At 38.3% G+C, this 18,740-nt stretch overlaps 1 protein-coding gene across 4 annotated transcripts in view; it reads right to left on the bottom strand.

The window, feature by feature from the left end:
* The window catches only part of LOC150085475 (ATP-dependent 6-phosphofructokinase-like), a 499,449-nt gene that overhangs the window by 92,965 nt on the left and 387,744 nt on the right, over positions 1-18,740 (bottom strand). For all 4 annotated transcript variants that reach the window (XM_090374056.1, XM_090374057.1, XM_090374058.1 and 1 more), the window contains one exon: positions 6,634-6,786. In XM_090374056.1, coding sequence (XP_090230182.1) covers positions 6,634-6,786 — 153 coding nt within the window. The remainder of the gene's footprint in view (positions 1-6,633; positions 6,787-18,740) is intronic.

Here is an 18,740-nt window from a genome sequence, read left to right on the forward strand (position 1 = left end):
GTGTATGGGCAGAATTGCAGACATTTTCAAATTTAACCCTAACTCTCAACTGTTTTTAAACATTGACCTGTACTTGTTAAGTAAATCTGCAGATCTCCTAGTCAATGTCATTAGTGACAACGTGTATAACAATATCACATTTTGTGCCTTAAAAGAAAATATCTGCTCTGCAATGTCATCAGCTTTTTCCCCTGGCAGACATATCCTGGTCCTATTCCACATATACGTTTTGCACAATATATTTCCCATCTCCTAACAATAGAGTCACCAACTTCTGCGGTAAAGAAGGGAATCATGTGCTTCAATGTACAGGCTGTGAACTGGTGAGGTTCTGTAAGGACCTAGTGCAGATCGAAGCACACTGTGCTGGATGGTATCGAGATATCATAAGATGGTGTTTTAGCTGAAACTCTATAGCCATATTGTGACCTGATTAAGGCATGGTATAAATTGAATAATGACTGTCAGTCAGCATCCCAAAGATATTTAGGATACTGCAAGGATGTTTAATTTCTGAAGGCATGCAAGTTCACAGGTAGGTAATATGTCTATGAAAATTTATTTTGGTGTCTAAAACTAATCGTAATAGTCTTATGGAATATGTCATGGTTATCTCTATGCCTTTCAATTTTAGAACAGGTTCCTGATGAAAAGACTGTAATTTATAGAAGTATACTGCTGTAGTTTTTTTTTTTAACTTAATCAATAGCCATTGCATAGCATATTTTCCAAGTTCCAATTTTAGTTATTGCCAATTGTAACTGTCTTTCGATGGTAGCCATACTTGATGATTTATAGGAAATAGCAAGATGATCATCATATTAGCATTTAGCATTAGTACAGGCATATGATGCAAGAAAGCAAGCTTATTCAGCATCAGCCAAAAAAAAAAAAAAAAAAAAAAACCACTACTCCCATTTCACCCCTCCGTTCATTCGAAATACCTGTCCAGCTGAGCCTTAAATTTATTTAGGCTATCAACTTCAACAACAAGCGATGGGAGTCTATTCCACAAACCAACTGCCCGCTGGCTAAAGGCAAATTTCCGCACATCTATCCGACATCCGTCCTTCCTCAATTTGAATTTATGCCCTCTCAGGTGATTATTCTGAGCAAGAGGAAGAATCCCATCAGCATTGAGCATGGTCAAGCCATTCAAAGCCTTATACACCTCTATCAGATCACCTCGCCGATGCCTAGTCTCCAGGCTCTGTAATTTGCAAAACTTAAGCCTTTCTTCGTAAGAGCAACCCTTTGTTCCATTCACTAATCTTGTTGCCCTTCTCTGTACTCGTTCGAGCAGCTCTACATCCTTCTTGAAATGAGGCCTCCAGACCTGTATACAGTACTCAAGGTGTGGCCTGACCAATGCCTTATACAAGGGAATAATCACATCCTTATCCCTGCTAGAAAAATTCCTGTATATCATTGACAAGACACCATGAGCTACTCTTGCAGCTCGTCTGCACTGCTCAGAGAACTTCATATCTGCCTGCACAATTACCCCCAGGTCCTTTTCATTCTCTACCACTGTCAGCGTAGTACCACAGAGTTGATACGTTGATCTGGGGTTACTGTTTCCCATATGTAGTACTTTACATTTGTCAATGTTAAACTTCATTTGCCACCTCTCAGCCCATCTGCTCAACCTTTCCAGATCCTGTTGCAGCAGCATAGTATCAGTAGTGTCCTTAACAACCCTGCCAACTTTGGTATCGTCTGCAAACTTGGACATTAAGCCCGATACACCATCATCAATATCATTTATAAATACAGAAAACAACAATGGACCCAACACTGAACCCTGAGGAACTCCACTAATAACATTAGTCCACGTTGAGCAGTGTCCATTGATTACCACTCTCTGTCTTCTGCCACTCAACCATCCCTTTATCCATAGCAGCAATTTGCCTCCAATGCCACACTTCTCCAATTTGTGCAGCAGTCTTCCATGCGCAACAGTATCAAAAGCCTTTCTAAGATCCAAATATATAATATCAAAGTTATTCCCTGCATCCAGTTCTTTTGTGACTACATCATAGTATCCAATCAAATTGGTCAGACAAGACCTGCCCTTAACAAAACCATGCTGTGTCTGAGCTATAACTGAATTCTTGTCCAGATGATCCTGCAGTGCTTCTTTAACCAGTGCCTCCATTAATTTTCCTGGAACCGAAGTTAAACTAACAGGTCTATAATTACTTGTGTCAGCCTTTGATCCTCCTTTGTGAATTGGGGTTACATTTGCACATCTCCAGTCCATGGGTACCTCCCCTGAGTCCAAAGAAGCTCTCATAATTATGGCTAGGGGTTTGCTTACTTCCTTTGCTGCCTCCTTTAATATAACTGGATAGATCCCATCCACCCCTGGTGCCTTTTTTATGTTTATCCTCAGCAATTTCTCCACCACTTTCCTCTCAGTTATTAGAAAGTAATCTAGCTCACTGCCAATGTTTACTTCACCTACGACATTCCCCTTCCTGAATAACTCCTCATGTGTGAATGTAGATGCAAAATACTCGTTTAGATTGTTAGCCACCTGAGCAGGATCCTCAACTGTTGAACCATCAACATCAGTGGACCAATCTGATTCATCCCTTTCCTTCTTGAGTTTAAATAGGTAAAGAACTCTTTTCTGTTTTTCTTTGCGTCCTTTGCCAAGGATTTCTCATAATCTGCCTTTGTGTGCCTAATCTCCTTTGTGACTTGGTTACAGACTAACTTATATCTATCATAGGCTTCCATGTCACCCATTAATTTGTATGTATCCCATGCATTTTTCTTCTCTGCCATATGTCTCATTAGTTCATCTGACAACCATTTAGGCCTGAACCTTGAACAATATTTCTTGGTTGGTATGTAAAGCCTGGTAGCTTCCAAGATTAGTTCCTTGAATGCTTCCCATTTTGAATTTGCTGTTGGTAACATCATCAGTTGGTCCCACTGTATAGAATTTAAATACTGTCTCAGACCATCATAGTCGCCTTTACGAAAGCAAAAACCCTTCCCTTTGCCTCTGATGGTAGTTACCTCCTTGAGTAAATCCCACTTCAGCACACTGTGATCACTGCCACCCAGTGGTTCCTTTATCTGCAGATTCCTAATGCATGAAGAATCACTGCTGATAATCAGATCAAGAGTATTACTCCCTCTAGTTGCCTCCCTAACATGCTGGTGTAGAAAACAATCATCCAATAAATCCACAAAAGCCCTGCTAGTGTGTGAGTGACCAACCCACAAATTCCAGTCAATATCTGGGAAATTAAAACCTCCCATTATAAGACTCTCTGATTTACTGGCCCATTCTATTTCCCTGTACAGTATCTTATTATACTCATCAGAGTCATTAGGCCGCCTATAGCACACTCCTACCCTCAATTTTGATTTACCTATGCTTATGTCACACCAAACTGACTCGACACTGCCCTGTCCATCAATGTCGACTGGCTTCACTTCCTTGGATTTTATGTGTTTTTTAACTAATAGCATAACCCCTCCTCCCCTCCTGTCCTGTCTATCCTTTCTATACACATTGTACTCCCCAAATTCCAGTTCTGCATTACTTATATCTGTGTGACACCACGTCTCTGATATCCCAACAATATCTGCCTTTGATGTTTTGAGCAATACCTCAAATTCATCAAATTTATTTACTAAACTCCTAGCATTGGTGTACACGCTAGTATACCTGCACTTGTTTCTATTCTTAGCTACCCTAACACAACCCATGTGTTTACTTGTATCACAATGACTTCCAGCAGTCTCTGAAATATCCTGCATCTTGTTTTTCAGGCTTCTGCTCATTTCAATAGAAGCAGTGCAAGAATCTCTTTCACCTCTGCCAGTGGCTACTGTTAATCCATTAGTCTTTGTCTCCCCCCAAGCTAGCAGTTTTCCGACCCACCTAACACTGCCTCGATAGCATCAGCAAATATTCTTGCACCCTTTCTATTTAAGTGTATCCCATCCCTGTAGAAGCAATCTGTCCTGTTAACAAGTACATTCCAGGCTGAAAAAAATTCTACCCCTTGAGCCTTGCACAATCTTTCCAGGGCCGAATTGATCGACAAGGCTCTCATGTGTAATCTTCCACCATAGCTGGAATGTCTCAAGTCAAGTTAATGGTGCATAATGCAAAAAGAGTTGCACTTAAAATCAGTCCTTGAGGTATGCCTTCTTGTAGTGGAAAATGCATTTCTGAATGTTATTCAGGTCCTGAGATGGAGATAATTCTGAATGAATCAAAGCAGGTTCCTCTCAGTTCACGATTGCATAATCTTGGAGGATTCATATCTCCAGGTGTATGGAATGCTTTCTCAATATCAAAAGTTACCATGAGTTTAGAATACATTTTGAATGTATTCTAAAGCTTTGATGTGAATATCTGTTGCAGACCTGTTACAATGGAAACCAAATTGATTGTGATATAGTGCCTTGGTCTTCAAGAATCCAGACAAATTTTTTGTGAACATTCTTTTCTAGGATTTTCTCCTAAACAGCTGGTGAGAGATATAAGATAATAGCTGCTTGGGAAGGAAGCAGCTTTCTCCAGGTTGATATAGCTACCACTATTGCCTGATACCATATAACAGGGTAAACATTCTCTTCAAAGATTCTGTTATAAAATTACAAAAATACGGTTATGGAACTGGAGTTAAGGTGAAAATTCCAGTAATTTGTTGGTTACTGTAATATTCTGTGCTCATCTGTATTTTACAAATTATCAGAGTGGTCACTGTTGTGAAGATCAGTTAGCACTGACCACTCCATGCTAGAATAAATAGATGTGGAACATATGGACAGGTTCAGTGCAGAGCTAGATCCTGCAGGGAAGTAAATATATGTATGTAATCCTGTGTTCAGTAGTGATAGCCGATGTGTTAAATCTTTTAATTCATCTAAGGTGCTTCTTAGGCCTCTGCAATTCCACTGAATGATTTTCACATTATTTGGTTTTAGATTTAGAGGGTTGGTTGAATGTCTTGTTTTCCCTCAATCCTGTTTAAATTTGTCTCATTTTAGAAATAGTGGCTGACTAACATCCATCTGGCCATCAGCATGAAGTCAGAGAACAATATCCTTATTATCTTATTTCTCATCAATATTCATGTTTATTTCTGTCTGTTTACTTGGTGCAGAGTTGAATCTTTTTCCTTTGTCAACACTCTTGAATTAGAGGCATTTTCAGGTGGCTTGGGACTAATGAAACTGGTTGTACTCATTGTTTTAGCTGCTGGCAATGTCTCACTGTCCACAAGAAAAGATCTAGCCCATTGAGAAAGGGATATTTTAGGTGGAATTAAGATGTCTATGTTGAAAATTATTTAGCATTTTTGACTACATGGGCATTTTGGAAGGCATTATGTTAAATATCTATTTGCATGCTTCTTGGTATAATATATTTTTCTTTGCTATGTAATTAAAATTTTCAGGAGTCATAAGCTTTGGAATATGCAGGGTGAACACCCTAAAAATTGGTGCATTGTAGTGTTATAGTAATGTATTCAGATTGGGAGTGATCCTTAGAACCACATAATGGGCAAACATCCACACCTTGATATACTGCTTAGGAGAGCCCATACTTCTGGCACTTAAAACACCTAGGTGGATTTGGAACATATGGAAGATGACTCTTAACAACAAAGATAGTTAGCTTTCACTTTTGGAGGAAGATTTGAGGGATTAAAGGTGAGAATAATGTTCCATGTAAGGGGTAAGAACACCATCCTGCTTGGTCATTATTTTTTTAGCATTGATAGCCTCCTGAAGTCATTTCATTTTAGGAGTACTTGTTATGGCCTCTATGTTCTTTAGTGCAAGAAATGTGGCTAGGCTGTTAACAGATTTCACTGGTGATGTATGTATGATTAGGAATGCAGGTTAGTCTTGTGAAGACTCTTTTTTTTTTGGTTGAGACAGCTCATTTTAAGGCCTGAGATTGTATGCTTTGTAGTTACTCAGATTAAAGGATCCATGTTTGCTCCTTCTCTCCTTGAATACTGGATTTATATTCAGGTTACTGGCACCACCATGTGAAATCAGGAGCAATATCACCAGTCACCAAACAATAAGTGGTCAGTAGTTAGTATTTTAATGAAATTAGTATGTACAAGAAGAAAGTGTCTTTTCTTTGTTGATAGAAGGCTTACTTCTTTATTTGGAGGAGTTAAAAATTAAATAATTATATAAATTAAAAGATTTTAATATTGTCTTTAATCAGCTGATTGAAGAGAAGATGCCTTTCAAATTGCTTTGGAAATCTCTGTGATCACTCACTTGGCACTCAGGACCATGCCTTCAGAATATGAGATCGATGCACTAAGTAGCAAACCCAAGGGGCTATCGTCTGACATGACTTTATACCGCTTTCGTAGCATGAGGCTTTTGCCCTGCACTTAACTATGTTTACTGAAATTAATTATAGATTAGTCATGGACTGCTGAGGCTGACAGCCTGAAGAATTTCAAAAGTCAGCGGGATCAGTAAAACACTAAGAGTAAAACACACAAAGTAGGGGTTTTTTTGGGGGGGGGGGAGTTGTGTGCAGCAAAGGCCATGGCCTTTTTTGCACAATATGGCTAATATTAATACTAGAATGAAGCAACAATGAGTTCAAAAAAGATGCAATATTACCTCTGTAATTTCATTTAATGCTGTATCAGCACCAAGAGTAAAATCCGTTCCAGGTACATTATTACTAATTGTTGCTGGAATAACACACATTGGTATACAAAGCTCTGGAAATTTATGTCTGTTTTCTGCCATTTGTAAAACAGCATGATATGCCTAGTGAAAAAAATCAAAATATCACACAATATCTATAAAAAATGTTCATTAAGAATAGATAAAACAACCTAATACATTCATATTTTCAAAGGTACAATATTCTAGATGTTTACGTGCCATATTGAATTAGCAAGGATTAATTAAAATAAAACAAGAATAAGGAGATATGCTCTATATAGCAAAACACTGACAAACAACAACAAAAAATAATTTTGTCTTTTCCTCATACAGAACTTATTTTAATAAATTTTCATAACTGATGTTACAACAAATTTTGTTCATTGAAGTTAGCTTTATATTGGTTGTGTATTTGAATTTATAAAACTAAACTGTTTCTGAAATCATAAAAAAAATGGAACTATAGGCGTATTAAAATTTAACTTGATTCATAATTTTATCTATGAATATTCCGAATTACTTATTCACTTTTTTCAGTAAACGTATTGAAATAATTCATGATTTCCTTCACGCATGCATACACGAGATTTTTTTTATTATAAAAAAAATCAAAATATCACACAATATCTATTAAAAAATGTTCATTAAGAATAGATATCTATATACTTAATACAGCTTTTAAAAAAACAACCTAATGCATTCATATTTTCAAAGGTACAATATTCTACTTTCTAGTTGTTGCTAGAATATTGTTATATATCCTAGTTTTTTCATTGCTGATCCCAAAGGAACTAGTTGTTGTAGGTGACTCTATTGTCAGGGAAATGGGGAACGTATTGTGCAAAAAGGAAAGATGGAACAGGACCAGGGTATTTCTGGCAGGGGCAAAGGTTGATGACATTGTAGGGCAGATATCATCCTTTAAGGGCACAAAGGGTGATACTGTTGTACACATTGGCACTAATGATATTAAGAGTAGGGGACCAGCAGAATTACTTAACAAGTACAAGACAATGCTGAAAAAAAGCTGCAAGTTAGGGTTGATTTGAAAGTGTCTGCAATTCTGCCCAGAAACGATAGGAGGGAGTATATGATGAGAACCTTGTCAATCAATTCGGCCCTGGAGAGATTTTGCAAGTCTCAAGGGGTAGAATTCTTCTCAGCCTGGTCTGTGCTTGTTAAAAGGAGAGACTGCTTCTACAGGGATGGGATACACTTAAATAGAAAGAGTGCAAGAATATTTTCTGAAGCTATTGAGGCAGAGTTAGGTGGGTTGGAAAACTGCTAGATTGGGGGGGGGGGATCTCTTGCCAAAGCTATTGGCCACAACTTTTACCCATCTCTGCTCCCACCTCTGTCCAAACCAGATGGTTCTGTTGTCACTTCAGCCAAGGATAAAGCTGACCTGCTAGCATCCCATTTTTCTTCCAGCTCATGTATTAATGATCTTGGTGAAACACCTCCCACCATTCCCAACACGCTCCATTCAATGGCTCCTGTGGTCTTCGGTCAAAGGGACATCAGAAGGATTTTGATGAATCTTGATGATAAAAAAGCTCCAGGTCCAGATGATATTTCTCCACTTGTTCTCAAAATCTGTGCTCCTGAACTTACTCTTATTCTTTGCCGCCTTTTTTCACTTTCTTATTTCAAAGGTGTTTTTCGTTCTGCTTGGAAATTTGCTCATATCCAGCCAGTTCCTAAAAAGGGTGACAAATCCCTCCCATCCAATTATCGTCCCATTGCAATTACTTCTACTCTTTCTAAAGTAATGGAAAAAATCAATTAACCGCCAACTCTTAAACTACCTAGAAACCTTCCGTCTGATCAACGATCGCCAGTATGGATTCCGTCAGTGTCGATCCACTGGTGATATTCTGGCTTATGTTATCCATTTATGGACTACTTCAATGGAAAGGTTCAGTGAAACACAAGTAGTTGCTCTTGACATCTCAAAGGCTTTTGATCATCTTTGGCTTAAAGGTCTTCTAAACAAGCTTCCATCTTATGGTTTGCCAACTGTTTTTAGTAATTGGTTATCCAGTTTTCTCTCTGATCGCTCACTGAGAGTGATGGTAGATGGCTCTCTGTCTTCTAACGTCTCCACTAATGTCTTCTAACTTCTCCACTAATGCCGGTGTCCCCCCAAGGTTCAGTTCATTCCCCCACTCTTTACCTCTTGTATATTAATGACCTTCTTCCATTGACTGGAAATCCTATCCAAAGTTTTGCCGATGATAGCACATTGCATTCCACTTTCCATTTTGAGAAACCTTGTCCTGCTCAATCAGCTTCACCTTCTCAAAAATCTTCTACCAATTCCTTAAATGCCGATCTTCAGGTAATTCTCCAGTGGGGCAAAGACAACTTAATTGATTTCAACCCTTCTAAAACTCAGTCTTGTCTTATATCTCGCAAAAAGGATTCTTCTGCTCCTATGCTTATCTTTAGTGACACTCCGATTTCTAGGCAAAATAATATCTCTCTTTTGGGGATTACCCTGACTTCTAATCTCTCTTGTCACAAGCACATTACAAATATTGCTTCCTCTGTATCTAAAAAACTTGGTTTTCTCTTTTGCTCTCGGCGTTACTTTTCTTCCAAACAGTTGCTCATTCTGTATAAATCGCAAATCCGCCCTGCCATGGAATATTGTTCCCACATCTGGGGTGGTGCCCCCAAAGCCTCTCTCAGGCTTCTTGATTCCATTCAAAAGAGGGCAGTTAGGTTAATTAATGATTCATCTCTAACAGAGTCTCTCCACTCGCTTTCTCATAGACGTACTGTTTCTGCTGCATGCCTCTTCTACAGATACTTCCATGGGCACTGTTCTTCTGAATTGGCTTCTATAATTCCCGCTCTCTCTCTCTCTTTCAAAACAGTCCGATCACATTCAGCCACCAGCCAAAATCCATTTACTGTCCAACTACAAACCCACAGAACCAACTTTTCATCTTCCTCATTTATTCATTCAACTGCCGTTTTCAGGAACAACCTTCCTTCATACGTATTTCCTGAAAATTACAATCTACAAAAGTTCAAGTCCAATGTCAACAAATATCTTCTTTCGTCTTGTCAACCTCCAACCCAAGCATGGTACCAAGTACTATAGTTTCTAATACCGCTTGTGTTTGGGGTTCACATAAAAAAAAAAAAAAAAAGTTGCTGGCATAGGTAAAAGTGATTTTTGCACTACTTCTATTGAAATGCAATTGAGCAGCAGCCTGGAAAGCAAGGCAATGGGAATTTCCAAGACTGCTGGGAGTCATAGTGGAACAAGTCAATACATGGGCTGTGTTAGGGAAACTAAGAGTAGAAACAGGTGCATTAGCATTAGTAGAGGCATATGATGCAAGAAAGAAAGCGCTTATGCAGCATCAGCCAAAAAAAAAAAAAAACCACTCCCATTTCACCCCTTCGTCCATTCGAAATACCTGTCCAGCTGAGCCTTAAATTTTTTTAGGCTATCAACTTCCACAACAAGGGATGGAAATCTGTTCCACCAACCAACTACCTGCTAGTTAAAGGCAAATTTCCGCACACCTATCCTACATGTCTTTCCTCAATTTGAATTTATACCCTCTCAGGTGATTAATCTGAGCAAGAGAAAGAATCCCATCGGCATTGAGCATGCCATTCAAGCGATTCAAGAGCAAACAATTCAAGGCTTTATACACCTCTATCAGATCACCTCGTCGGTGCCTAGACTCCAGACACTGTAATTTGCAAAACTAAACCCTTTCTTCATAAGAGCAACCCTTTGTTCCATTCACTAATCTTGTTGCCCCTCTCTGTACTCGTTCCAGCAGCTCTACATCCTTCTTGAAATGAGGCCTCCAGACCTGTATACAGTACTCAAGGTGTGGCCTGACAATGTATACTTGCATGTACACCAATGCTAGGAGTATAGTTAATAAATTCGATGAGCTTGATGTGCTAGTCAAGACATCAAAGGCAGATATTGTTGGGATATCAGAGACATGGTGTCACACAGATATAAGCAGTGCAGAACTGGAATTTGGGGACTACAATGTGTACAGAAAGGATAGACAGGACAGGAATGGAGGAGGGGTTATGGTGTTCGTTAAGAAACACATAAAATCTAAGAAAGTACATCCAATTGATGTGGGTGGACAATGCAATGTTGAGTCTGTTTGTTGTGACATAAGCACTGGGAAAGGAAAAATGAGAGTAGGCGTGTAGTAGTAGTGACATGTGATGCAAGAAAGCACGTGTATGAGCTTATGCAGCATCAGCCAAAAAAAAAAAAATCACACCATTCCCTCCAAATGCTTGTCCAGTTCCTCCTTAAATTTATTCAACCTATCAACTTCCACAATGACAGATGGAAGTTTGTTCCAGCAATTAACCACCCGCCGGCTAAAGGTAAATTTCCGCACATCTATTCTACATCTGTTTTTTCTTAATTTGAATTTATGCCCCCTTAGGTTCGTAATCTGAACAAGTGGAAGGATCCCATCAGAATTCAGCGTGCTCAACCCATTCAAGGCCTTATACACCTTAATCAGATCACCGTGCAGGTGCCTAGTCTCCAGCCACTGCAATTTGCAGAACTTAAGCCTCTCTTGGTAAGAGGATCCCTTCATTCCCCTCACCAATCTTGTTGCCCTTCTCTGTACACGCTCAAGCAAATCTACATCCTTCCTAAATGAGGCTTCCAGACCTGTATGCAGAACTCAAGGCGTGGCCTGATCATTGCGTTATACAGAGGGACAATCACCTCCTTTTCCCTACTAGCAAAATTCCTATATATCATTGACAAAACCCCATGACCTGCCCTGGCAGCCTGTCTGCATTGCTCAGAAAACTTCATATCTGTCTGCACAATTATTCCCAGGTCTTTTTCATTTTCTACCACCTTAAGTGTAGTACCACACAGATGGTACGTTTCTCTGGGGTTACTTCTACCCATATGCAGCACTTTGCATTTGTCAAGGTTAAACTTCAGTTGCCACTACTTAGCCCATCTGCCCAAATTATCTAGATCCTGTTGCAGTAGCACACTGCCATTACTGTCATTAACAACCCTGCCAACCTTTGTGTCATCTGCAAACTTCGACATTAAGCCTGATATACTTTCATCAATATCATTGATAAATATACAAAACAACAGTGGACCCAACACCGAACCCTGTGGGACTCCACTAATAACATTAGTCCATGAAGAGTAGCACCCATTGATTACCACCCTCTGTCTTCTCCCACTTAACCATCCTTTTATCCATTGTAGCAACTTACCCTTAATACCATTCTGCTCCAATTTGTACAATAGTCTTCCATGCACAACAGTGTCAAAAGCTTTCCTGAAATCCAAATATATGATATCAAAATTATTTTTTGCATCCAGTTCCTTTGTAACCACATCATAATATCCTATCAAATTTGTCAGACAAGACTTTCCCTTAACAAACTCATGCTGTGTCTGAATTAATGCTGCAGTCTTGTCTAGATGACCCTGCAATGCATCTTTAACCAGTGACTCCATTATTTTACCCGGAACAGAAGTTAAACTAACTGGTCTGTAATTAGTCGTATCACCCTCCGAGGTCCAGCGAGGTAACTACCATCAAGGGTAAAGGGAAGGGTTTTTGCTTTCGTAAAGGTGACTATGGTGGTCTGAGACAGTATTTAAATTCTATACGGTGGAACCAATTGATCATGTTACCAACAGCAAATTCAAAATAGGAAGCATTCAAAGAATTAATCTTGGAAGCTACTAGGCTTTTCATACCAACTAAGAAATATTGTTCAAGATTTAGGCCTAAATGAATGTCAGATGAACTAATCATACATGTGACAGAGAAGAAAAATTAACATGTGACACAGAAGCCTATGATAGATATAAGTTGATCTGTAACCAAGTTAAAAAGGAGATTAGGCAAGGGGAGGCAGATTATGAGAAATCTTTGGCAAAGGATGCAAAGGAGGAGTTATTCAGAGAGGGGAATGCCAGAGGTGTATTCAACTCTGGCAGTAAGCTAGATAATCTTGTAATAACTGAGAGTAAAGTGGAGAAGAAATTGTTGAAGATAAACACAAGAAAGGCACCTGGTTTGGATGGAATCTATCCAGTTATATTAAAGGAGGTGGCAAAGGAAGTAAGCAAACCCTTAGCCATAATTATGCGAGCTTCGCTGGACTCAGGGGAGGTACCCGTGGACTGGAGATGTGCAAATGTGACCCCAATCCACAAAGGAGGATCAAAGGGAGACACGGGTAATTACAGACCTGTTAGTTTAACTTCTGTTCCAGGGAAATTAATGGAGGCACTGATTAAAGAAGCACTGCAGGATCATCTAGACAAGAATTCAGTTATAGCTCAGACACAGCATGGTTTTGTTAAGGGCAGGTCTTGTCTGACTAATTTGATTGGATACTATGATATAGTCACAAAGGAACTGGATGCAAAGAATAACTGATATCATATATTTTGATCTTAGAAAAGCCTTTGACACTGTTGCACATGGAAGGCTGCTGCACAAGTTGGAGCTGTGTGGCACTGGAGGCAAATTGCTGTTGTGGATAAAGGGATGGTTGAGTGGGAGAAGACAGAGAGTGGTAATCAATGGACACTGCTCTTCATGGACTATTGTTATTAGTGGAGTCCCTCAGGGTTCAGTGTTGGGACCATTGTTGTTTTCTGTATTTATAAATGATATTGATGATGATATATCAGGCTTAATGTCCAAGTTTGTAGACGATACAATGGTTGGCAGCGTAATCCAGAGTGATGTGTCAACTCTGTGGTACCACACTGACAGTGGTAGAGAATGAAAAGGACCTGGGCATAATTGTGCAGGCAGATATGAAGTTTTCTGAGCAGTGCAAACGGTCTGCAAGAGTAGCTCATAGTGTCTTGTACTCCCTCCTATTGTGTCTGGACAGAATTGCAGACACTTTCAAATTTAACCCTAACTCACAGCTTTTTTTCAGCATTGTCTTGTACTTGTTAAGTAATTCTACCAGTCTCCTACTCTTAATATCATTAGTGCCAACGTGTACAACAATATCACCCTTTATGCCTTAAAGGATGATATCTGTCCTAAAACATCATCAACCTTTGCCCCTGGCAGACATACCCTGGTCCTGTTCCATCTATTCTTTTTGCAAAATATGTTCCATGTGTCCCTGACAATAGAGTCACCTACAATAACTAGTTCCTTTGGGACCAGCGGATTCTGCATTGGGGGTTGCCACTGTGTTGTGTGATGTTCAAATGCAAGCTCTGGCATTGATGTGGGCAGCTAAGAGCTTGATGGGCCCATGAATTTAAATCCTTGGAGGGCATCCACCCTGTCCTTCAAGCTCTGATATAAGCCCATAACAATGCCAACATGTAAAACAATATCATCCTTTGTGCCCTTAAAGGATGACATCTGCCCTACAATGTCATCAACCTTTGCCCCTGGCAGGCATTAGCATTAGTAGAGGCATATGATGCAAGAAAGCAAGCTTATTCAGCATCAGCCAAAAAAAAAAAAAAAAAAAAACACACCACTCCCATTTCACCCCTCCGTTTGCTCGAAATACCTGTCCAGTTGAGCCTTAAATTTGTTTAGGCTATCAACTTCAACAACAAGTGATGGAAGTCGGTTCCACCAACCAACCACCCGCTGGCCAAAGGCAAATTTCCGCACATCCCACAGGACATACCCTGGTCCTGTTTCATCTATCCTTTTTGTGCAATATGTTCCCTGTTTCCCCTGACAATAGAGTCACCTACAACAACTAGTACCTTTTGGACCAGTGCATTCTGCCTTGGAGGTTGCCACTGTGTTGCATGATGTTCAAGTGCAAGCTCTGGCATTGATGTGGGCAGCTGAGAGCTTGATGGGCCTCTCAATTTAAATCCTTTGAGGGGCATTCACCCTGTCCTTCAAGTTCTCACATAAGCCCATAACAATGCTGAGTTGGCGCCTGATTTCCTCGCACTCCTTACATCGCGCACACACGCAAAGACATTCCCCTCGACAATATCATGTCCCATTCCTGATTGCTCCCCAAACATCAAACAAGCAGTGCATTTCAATATACTGTGAATCAGAGGACAATCGCCCCCCTCAGTTCTCCCCTGAGCCACAGCACTTCCACTAGTTTGAGCCTTTTGCTTTGCTGCTCTGAGTCATGATTTCTATTGAAGTTCAATAAAATTCCAATACAAAATATAACCCTAAACCTATATCCCAATGCAGTTATACACTATATATATGTATTTCAGTATCGCATATTATCTCTGAGTTACATTATATGACTTTTTTATCCCCTGTAAACTTATATGTATTAATATATGATATTACGTTTGTAATAACTAGGTCGCTATATTTATTTAGTTAAAAAAGTACAATTCAATTGACAATGAAATTTAATAAGATTAATAAATTTTACTGATTAATTGATACTACTATACTCGCTATCTAGTTTTCCTTTAAACCTTACGCTAGCACACTTTGTATCGTATAACAATGGTGAAGTTACGAACGGTTAATCTATGGACACGAGGTATTATTTACTTTCCAAATCGCACTATCTAAATTCAAAATAATCCATGGTCTATAAGCTACTTATAGAAAATAATTTAATCTAACAATTAAGTCAATAAAGCGGCTAAGTATAATTAAAAACTTTGCATTCGCGGGAGCTGCAAAACCTGTCCACACGTGAATTTGATACCCTTACCGATACTAAGTAATAACCTACAAAATCTCTATCTAAATTCAATTTAAAGTAAATTAAAATTAAAAATAGAATCATTATTAATCCATAAATGTTTACAGCAAGTTAATTTTGTTTCAAGGAAGTGGGATCTACAAATATTTTTTTGTTTATTGTTAAGAAACATAAACAAAAATATGAATATCATGTGGACCCAGTATAATTTCTGTAAAACAGTATTATTAATCATAATGATATTCTTTATTCTGAAACCCAATATCAATACAAAACCCTGCAAGTGAACCAGACGGATTTTAGAATTAATAAGGGAAAAAACTGGAAAACTTCCATATATCATTGAGGTATCACAAACACTATCCTAGCAGCTTTATTACATTCTTGAGAGAACTTCCTGTTAGCCTGAACCATTAGGGCCTTTTCATCCTCAACATCTGTTATGGTTACCAATTCTCAAGATTACTTATGACCCAGAACCTTGCATTTATTAGTATTATGTGCTTAACCATTTTTTTTTCTCCCAGAAATTGTATAATTTGTCTAAGTTTTGTTGCAGCAGCATTCCTTGTTGGTTCTTGTTATTAATAACCCTGTCCACGTTAATATCACCAGATAATTTTTGATGTGAAACTTGCAATACCATTATCGATATCAGTATTAGTAGTGTCAAAATGATATGAGAAAGAGTAGCAAACCCTGATTACTGTCATTAATCATTAACCCCATTCACACCACAAGCACCATTAGACATTAAAGCAACTTGCACAGGATAAACAACAGTTATACCATTCATGCATAGTGGACTAATGTGGTTCATTCTTTTCCTTCTAGTGTTAGAATAAGCAAAGAAATCTTTGTTACTTTTCTTTTTGTTCTTAGCAAAAATTTCACATAATCTATCTTAGTGTTCCCAACCCCATTTGTAACTTGATTGTAGACTTTTTTTATACTTATACTAATTTATACTTATTAGAGATTTCTGGAAATTTTAAAAGGAAATATATATAAAATCATCTCCGCCAATATATATATTGGCGGAGATGATTTTGGTTTATTTAGAATTTTTACAATTTTACAAAAGGTTATTTTTTATATAGAAAATACAGAAAAAAAATACATAAAAAATATATCAAAAGCCACATCCTTCTGCCAAGCATAGATGACTACAATCTGGATTTCTTATCTATTATACTAGGTTAAAATTGTGCCTTTTTGACTTTCTCGGGCAGCTAGTTGGCTGTTCTTCTCTTTAGTAACCACCAGTAATTGGCTATCATATTGATTCCATCCCCCAGGGTAAATTTTCTACAGTTCTTTTATATCCTGGTGGAACCCATCTTCCCTTGCTCTTAAACTATCTAAATTTTCTAGTAAATAGTTGAAATGAGAGAGTGCAAGAAGTGTACCTTAACAATTAAACTGCAGCCTAGTTTTCTGAACTTCTCCAACGTGTCATTCACCATTGTCTCACAATCTGGATGTGTACTGTTTTCAAAAAATTGTGTTTTACATTTTTAAAGCCAATCAAAATGCCTCTTTTCAATTATGTTAGGATTCTTCAATACAGAGTTTAACAACTTGTGTATTCATTGAGGTTCAATAAAAATTCGCACTTTGATTTTTTTTCATATGTAACAGATGATAATATAGTGTTTGTTTCAATCCACTTTATCTTCAGTGTTTAGCTCATCTTTGGTATTTATCTTTATCTTTAGTGTTTATTTGAAACTAGTGTCAGAGACTGTCTTGGTGGCTGCACTTTCCTTTCCAAATTCACTTCTAGCTTGACTGTTCAGTTCTTTCCAATGTTTACTATTTCCTCTGCATTTAAAAAAACTGGATTTTTCTTTTCATTCATTAATTTTCTTCTAAAGAACTACTCACTCTGTGTAAATGACTTTAATATTAATGTATATTAATATTAATTTTTCCCTTGATAACCTACCTCCAGTAATTGCAAATCCTATTCATCATTAGGCTTATGATAGCATATTGCATTCCACCTTTCAGTCTGAGAAACCTCCCCCTGCACAAGTAACTTCAACTTTTCAAATATCCACCACCAATTCCTCAATTGCTCTTCTCTAGGTAACTCAATATTCTAGTTGAGCAGATGGGCTGAGAGGTGGCCACCAAAGTATAACATTGACAAATGCAAAGTACTGCATATAGGTAGCAGTAACCCCTGAGTAACATACCAACTGTGTGGTACTACACTCAGGATAGTGGAGAATGAAAAAGACCTGGAAATAATTGTGAAGTCAAATATGAAGTTTTCTGAGCAGTGCAGACAGGCTGCAAGAGTAGCTTGTGGGGTATTGTCAATGATAGAGAGGCAACAAGAGGGAGTAACACTCTTGATCTGATTATCAGCAGTGATTATTCATGCACTAAGAATTTACAGATAAAGGAACCACAAGGTGGCAGTGATCACAGTGTACTGATGTGGGATTTACTTAAAGATGTAACTACCATCAGAGGTAAAGCGGAAGGGTTTTGTTTTCGTAAAGGCAAGTACAGTGGTCTCGGAGATTTTTTAGGTTCTATACAGTAGAACCAACTGATGATATTACCAAAAGCAAATTCTAAATGGGAAGCATTCAAGGAAGTAATTTTGGAAGCTACTAGGCTTTTTGTTCCAACTAAGAAATACTGATCTAAGTTTAGGCCCAAATGGATGTCAGATGAACTAATGAGACTCATGGCAGAGAAGAAAAATACGTGGGATGCACATAAATAGTCAGGCGACACAGAAGCCTATGGTTGATACAAGTTGGTCTGTAATCAAATCACAAAGGAGGTTAGGCAAGTGAAGGCAAATTTTGAAAAATCTCTGGCAAAGGATGCAAAGAAAAACAGCAAAGACTTCTTTACTTATATAAACATTAAAAGGAAGGGGATGAATCAGATTGGTCCACCTGATATCAATGGTTTTATTGTAGATGATCATTCTCAGATAGCTGCCAAGCTATATGTATTTTGCATCTGCATTCACACATGAGGAATTATTCAAGGAGAGGGCCAGATGCAGAGGCGTAGCTAGGTTTTCGGTGCCCTTGGCATATTCGTGGCTATGCGCCTTATTTCGATGATTGGTAAAATCATAATAAATAATAACTACAGTCAGACCTCTGTTTAACAAACTTCTTTATAGCGAATGTTTCTTGTTTCTATTTAGAGATAAATGTTTTCTTTATACCGAATTTTTTTAGAATTCACTAAATAGAATTTTATTCTTTGCTGAATTTTTTTTATTTCTTCGTTTTATGGAAACGAAAATTTTCCATATAACGACTGCATTATGAGACTTAACTGGGTACACATCGTTCACACCCATGGCCTTCAATCAAGCAAGCAATAGTGCT

This window comes from Mastigoproctus giganteus, chromosome 5 (genome assembly GCF_048544385.1).
Source record: "Mastigoproctus giganteus isolate SK-2022 chromosome 5, ASM4854438v1, whole genome shotgun sequence".
NCBI classification, from domain to species: Eukaryota; Metazoa; Arthropoda; class Arachnida; order Uropygi; family Thelyphonidae; genus Mastigoproctus; species Mastigoproctus giganteus.